We start from the raw sequence: 14,124 nt of genomic DNA, 5'->3' as shown, positions 1-14,124 counted from the left end.
TTTTTGTATTTTTTGGTAGAGATGGGGTTTGTTTACCACGTTACCCAGCTGGACTTAAAACTCCTGGTCTTAAACTTGAGCAATCCACCCCCCTCAGCCTCCCAAAGTACTGGAATGACAGGAATGAGCCACCACATCCAACCCAAAAAAGACACTTAAAATTTTTTTTGAGACAGGGCCTTGCTCTGTCACCAAGCTGGAGGGCAGTGGCGTAATCATGGCTCACTGCAGCCTTGAAATTCTCGTCGTAAGTGATCCTCCCATCTCAACCTCCACAGCGGCTGGGACTATAGGCACAAGCCACCATGTCTCATTAACTTTTGAACTTTTTTGTAGAGTCAGGATCTCACTATGTTGCTTAGGCAGGTCTTAAACGCCTGACCTCAAGCGATCCTCCCACCTCAGCCTTCCAAAGTGTTGGGATTACAGGCATGAGCCACACCTGGTCTCCAATTCTTAAATTTATTATTTTTTTGAGACAGAGTCTCGCTCTGTCGCCTAGACTGGGGTGCAGTGGCGCAATCTCGGCTCACTGAAACCTCCGCCCTCCAGGTTCAGGAGATTCTTGTGCCTTAGCCTACTGAGTAGTTGGGATTACAGGCGCAAGCCACCACACTGGGCTAATTTTTGCATATTTTGTAGAGTCAGAGTGTCACTACGTTGCCCAGGCTGGCCTCAAACTCCTGAGCTCAAGCCATCCTCCCACCTCAGCCTCCCAAAGTGCTGGGATTACAGGCGTGAGCCACCACGCCCAGCCAATTTTTTAAAAATTGTAGCAAAATATACATGAAATTTACCATGTTAGGCGCTTTTAGGTGTGCTGCTCAGTGGTATTAAGTACATTCACAGTGTTGTCCAACCATCACTACCATCCAGCTCCAGAACCTTTCCAACTTCCCCAACTGAAACTCTGTCCCCATTAAATACAAATTCTCCATTTCCTCCTTCCCCTGTCCTCAGCAACCACCAGGCTACCACGCTACCTCTGTCCGCACAGGCTTCCTCCTCCAGGAACCTCATCTGGGAGAAGTTACATTTTGTCCCTTTGCTTCTGGCTTGTTGTCACTCAGCCCAGTGTCCTTAAGATTCATCCAGGTTGCAGCACCAGGTGACAGCACGTCAGGATGTCCTTTTTTTTTTTTTTTTTTCAGACAGAGTCTCGCTTTGTCGCCCAGGCTGGATTGCAGCGGCTCGATCTTGGCTCACTACAACCTCTACCCCCCAGGTTCAGGCAATTTTCCTGGCTCAGCCTCCCAAGGAGCTGGGATTACAGGTGCCTGCCACCTCACCTGGCTAATTTTTGTATTTTTAGTAAAGATGGGGTTTCAGCATCCTGGCCAGGGTGGTCTTGAACTCTTGACTTTGTGATCCATCTGCCTAAGCCTCCCAAAGTGCTGGAATTACAGGCATGAGCCACTGCGCCGGCTGATGCCCTCCCTTTATAAGGCTGAGCCAGTGTGATGCCAGTTCCCTCTCTCTCCTTTGAAACTCCCCAGACACACAACACACACATGCAGACACACCTCAGCAGCCCACCTCAGTAGGCATCACTCAGACGCTCAGAAACATGCCCACGATCACAGCCCACGTGAACACTCAGCCAAACACAGCCTTGCACACACAGTACGCAAAGACCCACCAGGCACGCACAGAAGCACCCGGCACAACATGCAAGCTGTGGCCGCAGCCCCAGAATCTCCTCCCTCCCAACCCTTCCGTCTTTCGTCCCATGTCGGTTCTGGGGCCACCTCCTTGAGCTGAAGATCTTGGGTGCAGATTGGTCTCCTCGACGCCGTTCCTGTTGGTCCTGATTCACCTGGGCCAGGCCTGTTGAGGCACTGAGAGGGGAGGACAGAGCCAAGCCCACCCAAAGGTCTTCAAGTCAGGTCTACCCTTTGCGAGGATAAGGGAAAGTGTGAGCCCCTCAGGGCTGTGTCAGAGAACCCCAGAACCATGGACAGGGCTCCAGCCAGGGAAGGGACAGGTAGGGCTGTGACAGTTCCCTGGGAGGCAGGCTGGGCTCTCGGGGCTGGGTGGGCACTCTGGGAGCTGTGCTTCTCATGCTGCCAGGGAGCACCAGCAGGGTGGGGTACTCAGGTCGAAACCTGATAGACCAGCGAACAGCCTTTTCTGGAACCCTGGCTGAGGTCATGTGACCCGGTCCTCTCTGGGCCTCTCCTTAAGGACCTGGTGGCCAGGCAGAAGCTAAGACTCAGAGAGGTTAAGCTATTTCTTCAAGGTCACACAGTTCGGTTTGACTGAGGTTAGATCAGAGCCCAGGTCTGCTCTCACTCATAAGTGGGAGTTGAACGATGAGAACACATGGACACAGGGAGGGGAACATCACACACCCTGTCAGGGGGTGAGGGGTAAGGGGAGGGAGAGCATTAGGACAAATACCTAATGCCTGCGGGGCTTAAAACCTAGATGACGGGTTGATGGGTACAACAAACCACCATGGCACATATATACCCGTGTAACAAACCTGCACGTCCTGTACATGTACCCCGGAACTTAAAGTAAAAACAAAAATAAAAAATGGTGCTTGTGGCCACTCCTGGATCAGAGGGGAGGCAGCTGGTCTCCCAGGTGGGGTGCAAGGGTCCTTGCCACGAGGCCAGTCACTATCTCAAGAAACCAAGGGTCCAGCTGCTGGAAGCCTGGGCTGCGGGAGCAGGAGAGTGGTTCTTGGACCTCATCAGTGGAGTCTCAGGGAACCTCGGGAGGCCCCACTCGCACTCACCCTAAGCGCACCCACAAACGTCCACCCAGAGGTATGTGCGCCAAGCCCTGTGACCCTCCCCCACCCACACCCAAGCGAGTGGAAAGCAGCACTCGAGGTCTCTCATTGGGTACCTGAACAGAGCTGGGTGAAAGCAGTGGAATCAAAACGACACCCCCAAGCACAAGCTCCTGGAGGCAGCGACAGGCCCTGTGCACAGCGGCATCCTGAGAGGTGGGCAGAGAGCAGCTACTCAACAGCAGGTATGAACAAGTGGGCAAGAGCCGACCCTCCACAGCCCGCAAGGCAGGGGCACGAACCATTTTGCTGGTGAGGAAATGAAGGCTCAGCGGGAAGGGATACCTGCCAGGTCACAGTTTTGTTTTGTTTTTTCTTCTTTTTTTTCTGAGACGGAGTCTCACTTTGTTGCCCAGGCTACAGTGCAGAGGCATGATCTCAGCTCACTGCAACCTCCGCCTCCCAGGTTCAAGCGATTCTCCTGCCTCAGCCTCCCCAGTAGCTGGAATTACACCCAGCTAATTTTTATATTTTTAGTAGAGATGGGGTTTCACCATGTTTGCCAGGCTGGTCTAGAATTCCTGACCTCATGATTTGCCTGCCTCAGCCTCTCAAAGTGCTGGGTTTACAGGGGTGAGCCACGGCGCCTGACCAGGTCACAGTTAATAGTGGCAGAGCTGGGATTCGAACCCAGGTCTGTCTTCCATGATGTTCATGCTCCCTCAGGATACAGAGACAGCTCAGCCTGGCCTTGGTCCCTGGAAGCCTAGAGTGGCTCAGTTAGCCATAAAAGCCCATGCCCTGCCCCAGCCCCACCGTGAAGTCCGCACAGCAACTGGTCAGGGGAGGTGGCCCAGAGCCAGCCTGCCCAGGATGGAACCTGAGCGGCTACCCAGGAGTCAGGGAGACCCAGATGAGAATGCACCTCTCTCTCATCAGTATTTTCTCATCAGTAAACTGGGAACCACAAATGCACATCTCACAAGGCTGCTGGGAGGATGGAGTCAGTGGTGGTAAAGCACTTAGAAGGGGCCTGGTAGCTGGCAAGAGCTCCACAGCCCAGCTCTTATCTGAGCCCGGCAGCCCTGATACTCCTTCTCCTGAGAGTCCACTTAGAGGTAAGTGCCCGTGGGAGGAGCCTGCAGGTGTAGGGGAGGAGAGTGGAGATGCTGCTTTTCCGCCTGCCTGTTAAGTCCTGGCCAAGCCTGAGGCTGAGAGGAGGAGTGGGCAGCCTTCTAGAAGAATCAAGAATGTTCTAGATCAGTCAGGAAGGAGGAGGAGGGTGGCAGGGGAGTGTGGCAAGGCTGCTGAGGGCTCAGGTGGTCGGGGTCTGTCCTCGCTGCCTCCTCAGGCCTTTGCAGGAGGTTGGGGTGACAGGGCTATACCTCAAAGGGCACCCCCATGACGTTCCTGCTTCTTTCCTCTCCCAGGTAGGCGGGTAGAGCAGGAGCATGTCCAGCACACCATGCTCCATCCCATCCTCTCCCTGGCACCCCTCAGAGGAGGCCACTGGGGAAGCACTATCAGTATCAATTTTACAGATGAGGAAACTGAGGCCCAAAGAGATCCAAAAGACACACAACTCTAAACATGGCACATCCAAATTTGGCCTGTGTAGTGGAGCCCAAGTCGAAGGCAGGCACCCCCAAGAAGCCACCCCTGTCCCCCTCAATGTCCTGGTGAAGGGTGGGCATACATGTGAGGGCTCCTGCAGCCAGCATCTTGGCCTCACAGGTGTCGCTGAGGCCGCGACAGCCCCAAGGCAGCTACAGCCTCTGGCCCGTGGTCCTCTCTCCACCACTGACCTCTGGCTTCACTACTGGATCCCACTTGTTTCATCAGAAACCCGCAAGAAGAAAGGGGGAGGGACGCCCAGGGGCAGTATCCTGCTGACGCCACCAGACAATCCCGATTCCTCCCACAGGGAAGGGACAGGGCACTACAGCCCCTCTGGGGAAGGGGCCCGGGTGGGCAGTGGCCTTGCAGAAAATGACTGCTGGGGCCCAGGGCAGTCACATTTCATGGGAGTGGCCATTAGGGGGACTTTCTCAACAGGCTGGAGTGCAGTGGCGCGATCTCAGCTCACTGCAACCGCGGCCTCTTGGGCTCAAGGGATTCTCCTGTCTCAGCCTCCCGAGTAGCTGGGATTACAGGCGCCCAGCACCACACCCGGCTAGTTTTTTGTGTTTTCAGTAGAGATGAGGTTTCACCATGTTAGCCAAGATGGTCTTGATCTCCTGACCTCGTGATCCACCTGCCTCGGCCTCCCAAATTGCTGGGATTACAAGTGTGAGACATGGTGCCTGGCCATTTGGGGACTTTCAAGGTAGTCAGTGTGGTAGGAGGGAGCAGAGTGGCTCCAGGGCCACTGCCCCCCTCTGGTGGCCTCAGATCTGCCCTTCCCCAGCTCCCACCCAGACACAAACCCTACCCTTGTGGCCCAAGTATAAAGGCCTCACCCTTCAAGGGTCCCAAGAAGGTTCCATTACACCGCCCAGTTTTAAACTCAGTCTCCTCATCTGCAAAATGGGCTAACAACAGGACTCACCTCACAAAGTTGTTAGGTGAATTCAGTTACCACATCTAAACCCCTCAGAACAGTGCACAGTCAACAACTGTTGACTGCAATTACTATGATTCAACCTCTAATGCAGCACTGGCCAGCCCAGACCAGGCTTAAAGAACCACTCAAAAGGAAGGTGCTAAGGCAGAGGGCTCAGAGGGTCTGCTGGAACTTGGATTTTCCCACAGTTGTTAGGGCTTCAGCCCAAAGGGCACTGGGGCTGCTGGGAAACCCTTCATCCACCCTGAGGAGCTGTGGGCAATGCATTCACCATACCTATGAATAGAGCTTTGTTGCCCATGGTAACCAGGCACCCAGATGTCCAGCACCATCCTCACAGTGTGCCCAACACAAAAGCATTCTTATCTTTATCACACTAATGGGGAAACTGAGACCCAGAAGTGAAAGGATGTGTCCAAGGTCACAGAGTGAGGCCAGGCTGGCTCCCTCTCTAAAGACTACAGGAAGCTAAATCTAGTGGCTCACACTGGACCAGTGTGCCTGTGTCCACGGCCTCTCTTGCTGTCTGCCCTGGCCACACTCTGCCTCTTCTGAGTGGCCTCCCCTGGGGAAGGTGGGTCCCCATCCTCCCTTCTCTTACCCTCTACTCTTCTGGGAGGCTCTGCCTTCGCTCTCTCCATTAAGGATCCTTTCAAATGTCCATCAGACTGCTCTGTTCTCTGGGGCTCCCCATCCTCTTTAGAATAAAGCCAAAGTCCTTCCGAGGACACAAACATCCAGCATGAACCAGCCCAGCTGCCTCTAGACCTCACTGCCAGACTCTCTCCCCACCGCTCTCTGCTGCAACCACACTGTATTACTGAAACACAAGACACACAGTCCCACCAGCTGATCCCTCTGCTGGGAACTCACTCCCTGCAGAAGTGTTGCTCACAGCCACATCTTCAGATGTGAGAACCGTGCATGACATAGAGAAGGTGCTCATTGATGGACTGAATGAGTAATCATTGAAGAATGAATGAGTGATGGAAATAAACAGGCTAGACAGCGGCATAGCATGTGCATGAGAGCATGACTGTGGATTCAAATCTCACACCAATCACTGAATTTCAAGTCAGTTTGCCTTTCTGAGCCTCTGTTTTCTCATCTGTCAAGTGGCAATAACAATAAATGGTGCCTGCCTCACATGGGACACCTTGAGAATTAAAAGAGAGTTTCAATAAATCAAGGACTGAATTCAAAACCTGGCACATAGTAGGCGCTTAGCACATGGCGCTTGTATACTATGGCTAGCAGCGGCTGGGCCTCACCCTCCCTAGCTGGCTCTGTTAGTATCAGGCTGCCTATGACTCTTAGACAAACCTGGCCAACAGCCCAGAGCATTCTCCCCAGGCACCCGGCTTTGTGTCCTAGGATGGCTACAGGCTGACTTCATGGCACAGAAACTCTGGGAATTTCCTGGCAGGAAGGCTTGGCTGCCTGGACATGAGAACAGCTGATGGGCAGCCGGGGCTGGTGAGAGGTGGCGGCCGGAAACCAGCTCTGGCAACTGGCTGGCCCAACTCCACCTGAGGCCACCACCTGGGATGAGATGGCTGGGGTCTGGGCTCAACTACACGGGACACGAGGCTGGCCCAACCCCTGGTCTGCCCTGTGGGTTCATCCCATGATGACGGATCACTCCACCCCAGCAAACTCACAGCCCCTTTGGCCTAAATGGAACAGGTGTTTCTTGCAACTCTGGTCCAGGCTGTGGGGCCTTGAGGGAGCTAAGAGACAGCCTAAAGTGGCTCCTTCCTACTACAGATAGGGCCATAATCAAATAAGGTCACCCAGCAAAAGGGTAGCCGTGCAGGGCTATCCCACTCTACGCTGCAGAGAGCAGGACACACTCATACTTAGGGACCAGCAGCATTTACTGAACACAAACTACTACCTGGCAGGCCTGGGCCTTGGGCTTGAGAAGACACAGGCCTGCCCTCAGCTGGCTCACCATCTGCCCCAGCTCTCCCAACTTTACAGATTAGTAAACTGAGGCACAGAGGAGTGATATGCCTGCTTCAAGATCACTCAGTGCCTCCAATAGCAGAGCTGGAACCCTGCCACAGGGAGCAGAGACATGTTTTTAACACAGATCATATTAGCTACGAATCAATGAGAAAACTGTGTGATGGAGGTCTCAGCATCCCAAGCTCTAAATGTTCAGTCAGGAATTCCACTTGGGGGAAATCCCAGCATAGGCCTGGCACCAGGCAGGAAGAGTGATGAAATAAAAGCTTTCTGTATCCCGGCTGGACATGGTGGCTCACACCTGTAATCCCAGCACTTTGGAAGGCGAAAGTGGGTGGATCATGAGGTCAGCAGTTCGAGACCAGCCTGGCCAACATGGTGCAACCCCATCTCTACTAAAAATACAAAGCTGGGTGTGGTGGCATGTGTCTAAAATCCCAGCTACTCGAGAGGGTGAGGCAGGAGAATTGCTTGAACCTGGGAGGCAGAGGTTGCAGTGAGCCGTGATGGTGCCACTGTACTCCAGCCTGGGTGACAGGGTGAGACTCCATCTTGGGCCGGAGTGTGTGGCGGGTGTGTGTGGGGAGTAGGGGAGGAAAGCTTTCTGTATCCATACAGAAAGATCAGAGCAGGCTGGGTGTGGTGGCTCATGCCTGTAATCCCAGAACCTTGGAAGGCTGAGGCAGGAGGAATGCTTGAACCCAGGATTTTGAGACCAGCCCGAGCAACAAAGCAAGACCCTGTTTCTATTTTTAAACAAATAAAAATAATAAATAATAAATAAAATAGGTACATTTTTTTTTAAAGGATCAGGGCAGGCATCTGCAAGACCCCTTGGAGGGGGGCCAGGGCTCAGCCAGGCTAAGGGTAAGGGGCTGTGCCCCTTATCTCGCCATGCCCTGGCAGAAAGGAAGGCACACACACCCACACTCACCCAGCCATGCAAACACCTGCACACTGAGATACTGCCCCCGGCTGCTTCAACCCACGGCTGTGCTCTCCCCTTGGGCCAGTGCCTGGCCCTTGAGCAGCCACAGACAAGTGTTTCTCTTTTATTTTTAGAATTTCAGGAGGATTCTTATCCTCACTCCTCAGCTTCCTGGGATGGGAAGGGAAAAGAGGGGCTTTCTTCCTCAAAGAGTCCAGTGAAGATTGTCTAACACATGGGAGATGGCCATCAGCAGAGAGCAGGTGGCCCTGGCAAGAGTGACAGTCCTGGGACAGGACAGAATCTCCTCTGCTGCCCACAGCACGGAATTCTTCAAGACCTGAGGGCAGCACTTGGGATTCATGTCCTCGGGTCTTGAAGGCCTTCCTGGTACCCAGTGTGGCAACTTAGAAATTTGGAGGGTCAAGGACAGGGCATCGTGGCCCCAACTCTTCTTCTCCAAGGCAGGGTGGGGGGACTGAGGAAAAGGGGCTGGTGTGGCTGCTCCACCACTGGACCCCAGCCAGACAGTCCCCAGGGGCCAGACTACATTCCCTCCCTGTCTAGACAGGGTCTGGGAATGGGAAGTTGGGGTCCCCAGGGGCCAGCCTGTTCCTGGGGTGACTGTGCTTCCCGGAGAGGCCCACCTCGCCTGGCTGGCAAAGCCCTCCCACGTGCAGCTGCTAGCCCGGAGAGGTGACTCACTGTCCCTTAGCCCTTTATAGCAGCTCTTGGGAAAGCCACAGACCTCAGGCCGCCCCAGCCCCCAGCCTCTAATGACATAGCCTTACCAGCCTCTGGGGGCCCTGCCCTGCCCCACCTCTAGCCCTTAGCAAGCACCCAGCATGGGGACCAGACTGAAACAGGAACCTGGGAGCAACAGGGCAGCCCATCACCTAGGGCAGGCTCTGCAGCATGACACACCCACTTCTGAGGCCCCCTCCTCCCCCGCAGACCTGCTCCGTGGACAGCGATGGGTCCTCCACTCAGGGAAGTGGCCTCCGTACCCCGTATTTGACCCTGGCTCGTCCATCCCAACTCTGGGTCCCGGCGTGGAGGTCAAAGGTCAGCGAAGGGAGGGAGGATGCTAAGGCCCCACAGGTGGAGGGGGACATCGCGCCCAAGGCCGAGCTCCAGGTTCCACTCGCCGGTGGGTGGCTTCCCTACGGCTTACTTACCGTAGCGTCCTCAGCGCCGTGGTGGCCGATGAGGCGGCTGCCCCCAGGGTGCCGCTGTTCCCAGCGGCTGATGTCGTAGACGCGGCGCTCGATGACCAGCCACTTGTCGCCAGGCTGGTCGTGCGCGCGGATCTGCTCCCAGCAGAAGATGGGCAGAGGCGCCCCCGGCTGCGCGGGTCCCTGCCGCGGTCCAGGCTCTCCGACTCCGCCCATGCTGCACGCACGAGTCCTGGAGGTCCACCCAGGCTGTGACCGAGATCCGAGCGAGGCCCCGAGGAAGCGAGGCGCGCTCCTGGGTGCCGTCTCCGCCGCCGCCCGCTGCTCCGGCCCCGCCCCGCCGCCGCGGCCGCCGTACGAGCAAGCGTGCGCCTCCCGGCCCGCGGCGCAGGGAGCTCACCGCCTTATAGCTGCGCGGACACCGCCCGCCTCGCCGGACCCCGCCCCCGGCCCGGCCCTGGCCCCGGGAGCTGGCTGACCCCCCGCGCCCGCTCCAATCCCCGCGCCGGACATCGGCCTCCATTGGCCGCTGGGGAGGGCGGCGTCCAGGCGGCCCGCCCCGCCCGGGAGGACGGCGGCCGCCACCTAGCCCTGCCCCGGGCACCGTCCCGCCCCCTCTCCCCGGCCTGTGGGCGCCCAGGCTCTCGACTCCGCCCGGGTCGCGGGTCGCGGGTCGTGGGGACACAACGCGCACCTGTTGGGCCGCCGCGCCCTCGGGGACCCGAGGCGGAGTTCCGGTCTGCGAGTCACGGGGCCTAGGGGGGTTTCCAGGCGTAAGTCCTGGAACGTCAAATCCAGTGCTCCCAGAATGGGGACGCTGTCTCGGGGTGCCTGTGAACAGCCTTCAAATCATGGACCCCAACGTCTGCGCGGCCCCCACCGCCGCTGCAGCTGTCGCGGAGCCCTCTGCCGGGGGGCGGGTAGCCTCCCCGCCGCCGCCGTCAGCGCTGCAGGGCTGGGATCGCCCAGGTGGCGGGGGGGTGGGGTGGGTGGGTGGCGGGGGGAAGGGAGCCGAAGGGCACTGGCGCCTGGAGGCGGATGCCGCCACCCACGTGCTGAGGAGACCTGTGCTTGTTACTGCTTTCCTACACCTTTTTGGTTTTTGTGTCGCGACAGGGGTCTCACTGTCGCCAGGCTGCAGTGTAGTGGCAGGATCTCAGCTCACTGCACTCCGTCTCGAACTCCTGGACTCAAGCGACCCTCTCGCCTGGGCCTCCCAAATGCTGGGATTACAGGCATCAGCTACTGCACCTGCCCTCCACCCCCTTTTTAAATTTAAATAAAGTCAAGTCCTTTTGAAAGTGTAGGTAGCTCCCCTAATTGCTTCGGATTTCTTTGCGATAAAGATACCTGTTCCTGGCCGGGCGCGGTGGCTCACTCTTGTAATCCCAGCGCTTTGGGAGGCTAAGGCGGGCGGATCACAAGGTCAGGAGTTCGAGAACAGCCTGGTCAATATGGTGAACCCCCATCTCTACTAAAAACACAAAAATTAGCTGGGTGTGGCGGCCACCTGGAGTCCCAGCTTCTCGGGAGGCTAAGGCAGGAGAATCGCTTGAACCCAGAAAGTGGAGGTTGCAGTGAGCCAAGATCGCACGACTGCACTCCAGCCTGGCAAAAGAGTGAGACTCTGTCTCAATCAATCAATAAGATACCCGTTCCTAAAAGTTAAGCGTTCACACCAATAAGGAATTCAAATCAGGCTAAGGTTGCTTCCAGAGCACTGGTCGTCAAACTTGTCAAACCTCTCTCAGAACCACCTGGAAAGCCAGAACCACCCAGGAGGGTCATTCAGTAGGTCTGGTGTGGAGGCAGAGACTTACGTGGCCAGCTCACAGGTGATGCTGACCAGCTGGTTGGGGAAATGCACTTAGAAAACCCTAAGTATACTTCTCTGATATGCTAATATTTTGTCTTGGTCTAAAGAGCACCAGGATCCCCTGAAGGACAGAGGGGGCCTCTGTGTTCTTCCTGGTACCAGGAGCTCCTGCCTTTGCTTGTCAGGACATACAGCAAGGCCCATGATGTCATCAGGCACCGGGGCCGCCTGGGCCCTTTCCACTGATGCACGCACTGACCATATCCTGGAACCCCAACCTGGCACATGTGTGTGGGGGTGCACGGCCCTAGCCCAAGGGGGCTGCAGGCACCCCTGCCCCCCACCATGTTCACACAGCACAGGAACAGAGAAGGCAGACTCTTGGAGGAACACATCACCTGCATCAAAATCCAGCGCTTCCACTGGGGGCATGGCCCTGGCACCACCTTCAGCAGCCCTGGGTGGTCAGATGTGGCCATCCCGGGGCTCATTCCTCGGGGCCAGCCCTGGCCTGGTCTCAGCCCCTGTGTGTGAGGTGGTTGGGGGTTGTGATAGGTTAGGACCTCCATCTTTCCCAGCTGCCCCCAGAAGAGATGGGGAAGATGAAGGCGGGGGGTTGGGGGAGGGGCACAGACCCAAGCAAGAGCTGTGAGAGAGGGCAGGGACCTCGGCCCTATTGGCCAAGTCCTCCTTGAAGGCATCACTGTGGAGGCTGGGCAGAGCTCCCCAGAATACCCCTCAGGAGATAGGGGGTGCACACAAATGGCAACACACACATGAAAAGGCACTCAGCACTGCTAATCATCAGAAAACTGCAAATCAAACCACAATGAGATACCATCTCACACTTGTTAGGAGGGCTCCTATAAAAAAGAAAAAGGCCTGGAATTCCAGCACTTTGGGAGGCCAAGGCAGGGGGATTGCTTGAGCCCAGGAGTTCAAGACCAGCCTCAGCAACATAGCAAGATACATAAATGAAAAATAAAATCATTCCAGGCATAGTGGTTCATGCCTGTAACCCCGGTACTTTGGGAGGCTGGGTGGGGTGAGTGGATCTCTTGAGCCTAGGAGTTCAAGACCAGCCTGGGCAACATGACAAAAATCCCCCCTTTTTTTTTTTTTTTTTGAGACAGAGTTTCACTAGGGTTGCCCAGGCTGGAGTGCAATGGCATGCAATCTTGGCTCACTGCAACCTCTGCCTTCCGGGTTCAAGCAATTCTCCTGTCACAGCCTCCTGAGTAGCTGGGATTATAGGCATGTGCTACCGTGTCCAGCTAACTTTATATTTTTAGTAGAGACAGGGTTTCTCCATGTTGGTCAGGCTGGTCTCAAACTCCCAACCTCAGGTGATCCGCCCGCCTTAGCTTCCCAAAGTGCCGGGATTACAGGCGTGAGCCACCGCACCCAGCCAACAAAACCCCATTTCTACAAAAATAAACAAAAACTAGCAGGGTGCGGGAATGTGGGCGCCTGTAGTCCCAGCTACTTGGGAGGCTGAGGTAGGAGGATTGCTTAAGGCTGGGAAGCAGAGGTTGCAGTGAGCCGAGATCATGCCACTGTGCTCCAGCCTGGGTGACAGAGAGAGACCTGGTCTCAAAAAATAAAGAAAATCACAAGTGTTGGCAACGATGGGGAACCCTTGTGCATTGTTGGTGGGAATGTGAAATGCTGCAGCCAACTACAGAAAAGAGTCTAAAAATGTCTTTAAAAAATAATGATAAAACGACCATATGATTCAGCAATTCCACTTCTGGGCATATACCCAAAGAACCAAAAGCAGAGTCTTGAGGAGAGATTTGCACGTCTATGTTCCTAGTAGCACTGTTCACAACGGCCAAGACGTAGAGGCAGCACACTGTCCATCCACAGATGCTGGATAAAGAAAACGTGGTCTATGCGTACAGTGGAATACTATTCAGTCTCAAAAAGAAAGGAAATCCCATCATATGCTACGACACAGATGAACACTGAGGACATTATGCTAAGTGAAATAAACCAGTCATGAAAGGACAAATACGGCATGATCCACTTAAATGACATCCCTAATACAGTGAAATTCATAGGAAGTAGAATGGGGGTTGCCTGGGGTAGGAGGAGGTGGAAATAGGGGGTTAATTAATGGGTACAGAGTCTCAGTTTTGTGAAATGAAAACGTTCTGGAGATGTTTTACAACACTGTAAATGGACTTAACGCTACTGAACTATACACTTAAAAATGGTTGGCAGAGGGTGGTGGGTGGGGGCTGAGCATGGTGGCTCACATCGGTAATCTCAGCACTTTGGGAGGCTGAGGTGGGTGGATCACAAGGTCAGGAGATCGAGACCATGCTGGCTAACACGGTGAAGCCCCATCTCTACTAAAAATACAAAAAATTAGATAGGCGTGGTGGCACGCGCCTGTAGTCTCAGCTACGCGGAAGGCTGAGGCAGGAGAATTGCTTGAACCCGGGAGGCAGAGGTTGCAGTGAGCCAAGATCGCATCACTGCACTCCAGCCTGGGTGACAGAATGAGACTCCGCCTCAAAAAAAATGTTCACATGCGCCAGGGGCACTCAGAGAGGCCCGAGTGGGTTATCTAGAAAACCTATGTAAGGAACCCTGGTGGCTGGTGTCAGCTAACCCTCCCCAGCCACCTCCAAGCACCCTGCAGCTGTTCAGGAAAGGGATCTAGGATGCTGGTTCCTGCTGTGGGCTCCAGGGCTGGGCTCATGATTCCTGTCCTGGGGCCACCATTTCCTCTGTGTCACTTCTGTTGGCCTCACTCTACTCATCTGCAAAATGGGAGAACAGTACTTTATAAGGTGCTGTGAGGATGAAATGAATTAGATCTGAAGGGTTTATTTAGAATCACACCTGGCAGTCAGTGCTGTTCTTAGCTCTGGTTGGGAGATAATGAGGTGAGTATGTGCATCCTGCAGGAGTTTTGGTTCT

At 55.2% G+C, this 14,124-nt stretch overlaps 1 protein-coding gene across 1 annotated transcript in view; it reads right to left on the bottom strand.

Moving 5' to 3' along the window:
- FADS3 (fatty acid desaturase 3) overlaps positions 1–9,804 on the bottom strand; it is a 21,384-nt gene extending 11,580 nt beyond the window's left edge. The window contains exon 1 of the mRNA XM_017503838.2: positions 9,381–9,804. Coding sequence (XP_017359327.1) covers positions 9,381–9,593 — 213 coding nt within the window. The 5' untranslated portion in view covers positions 9,594–9,804. The remainder of the gene's footprint in view (positions 1–9,380) is intronic.
- Between the last annotated feature and the right edge of the window lie 4,320 nt (positions 9,805–14,124).

Source organism: Cebus imitator, unplaced genomic scaffold, assembly GCF_001604975.1.
Source record: "Cebus imitator isolate Cc_AM_T3 unplaced genomic scaffold, Cebus_imitator-1.0 Scaffold316, whole genome shotgun sequence".
Taxonomy (NCBI): domain Eukaryota; kingdom Metazoa; phylum Chordata; class Mammalia; order Primates; family Cebidae; genus Cebus; species Cebus imitator.
The sequence above is the reverse complement of the archived record's forward strand: the minus strand, read 5'-3'. Positions and strand labels throughout refer to the sequence as shown.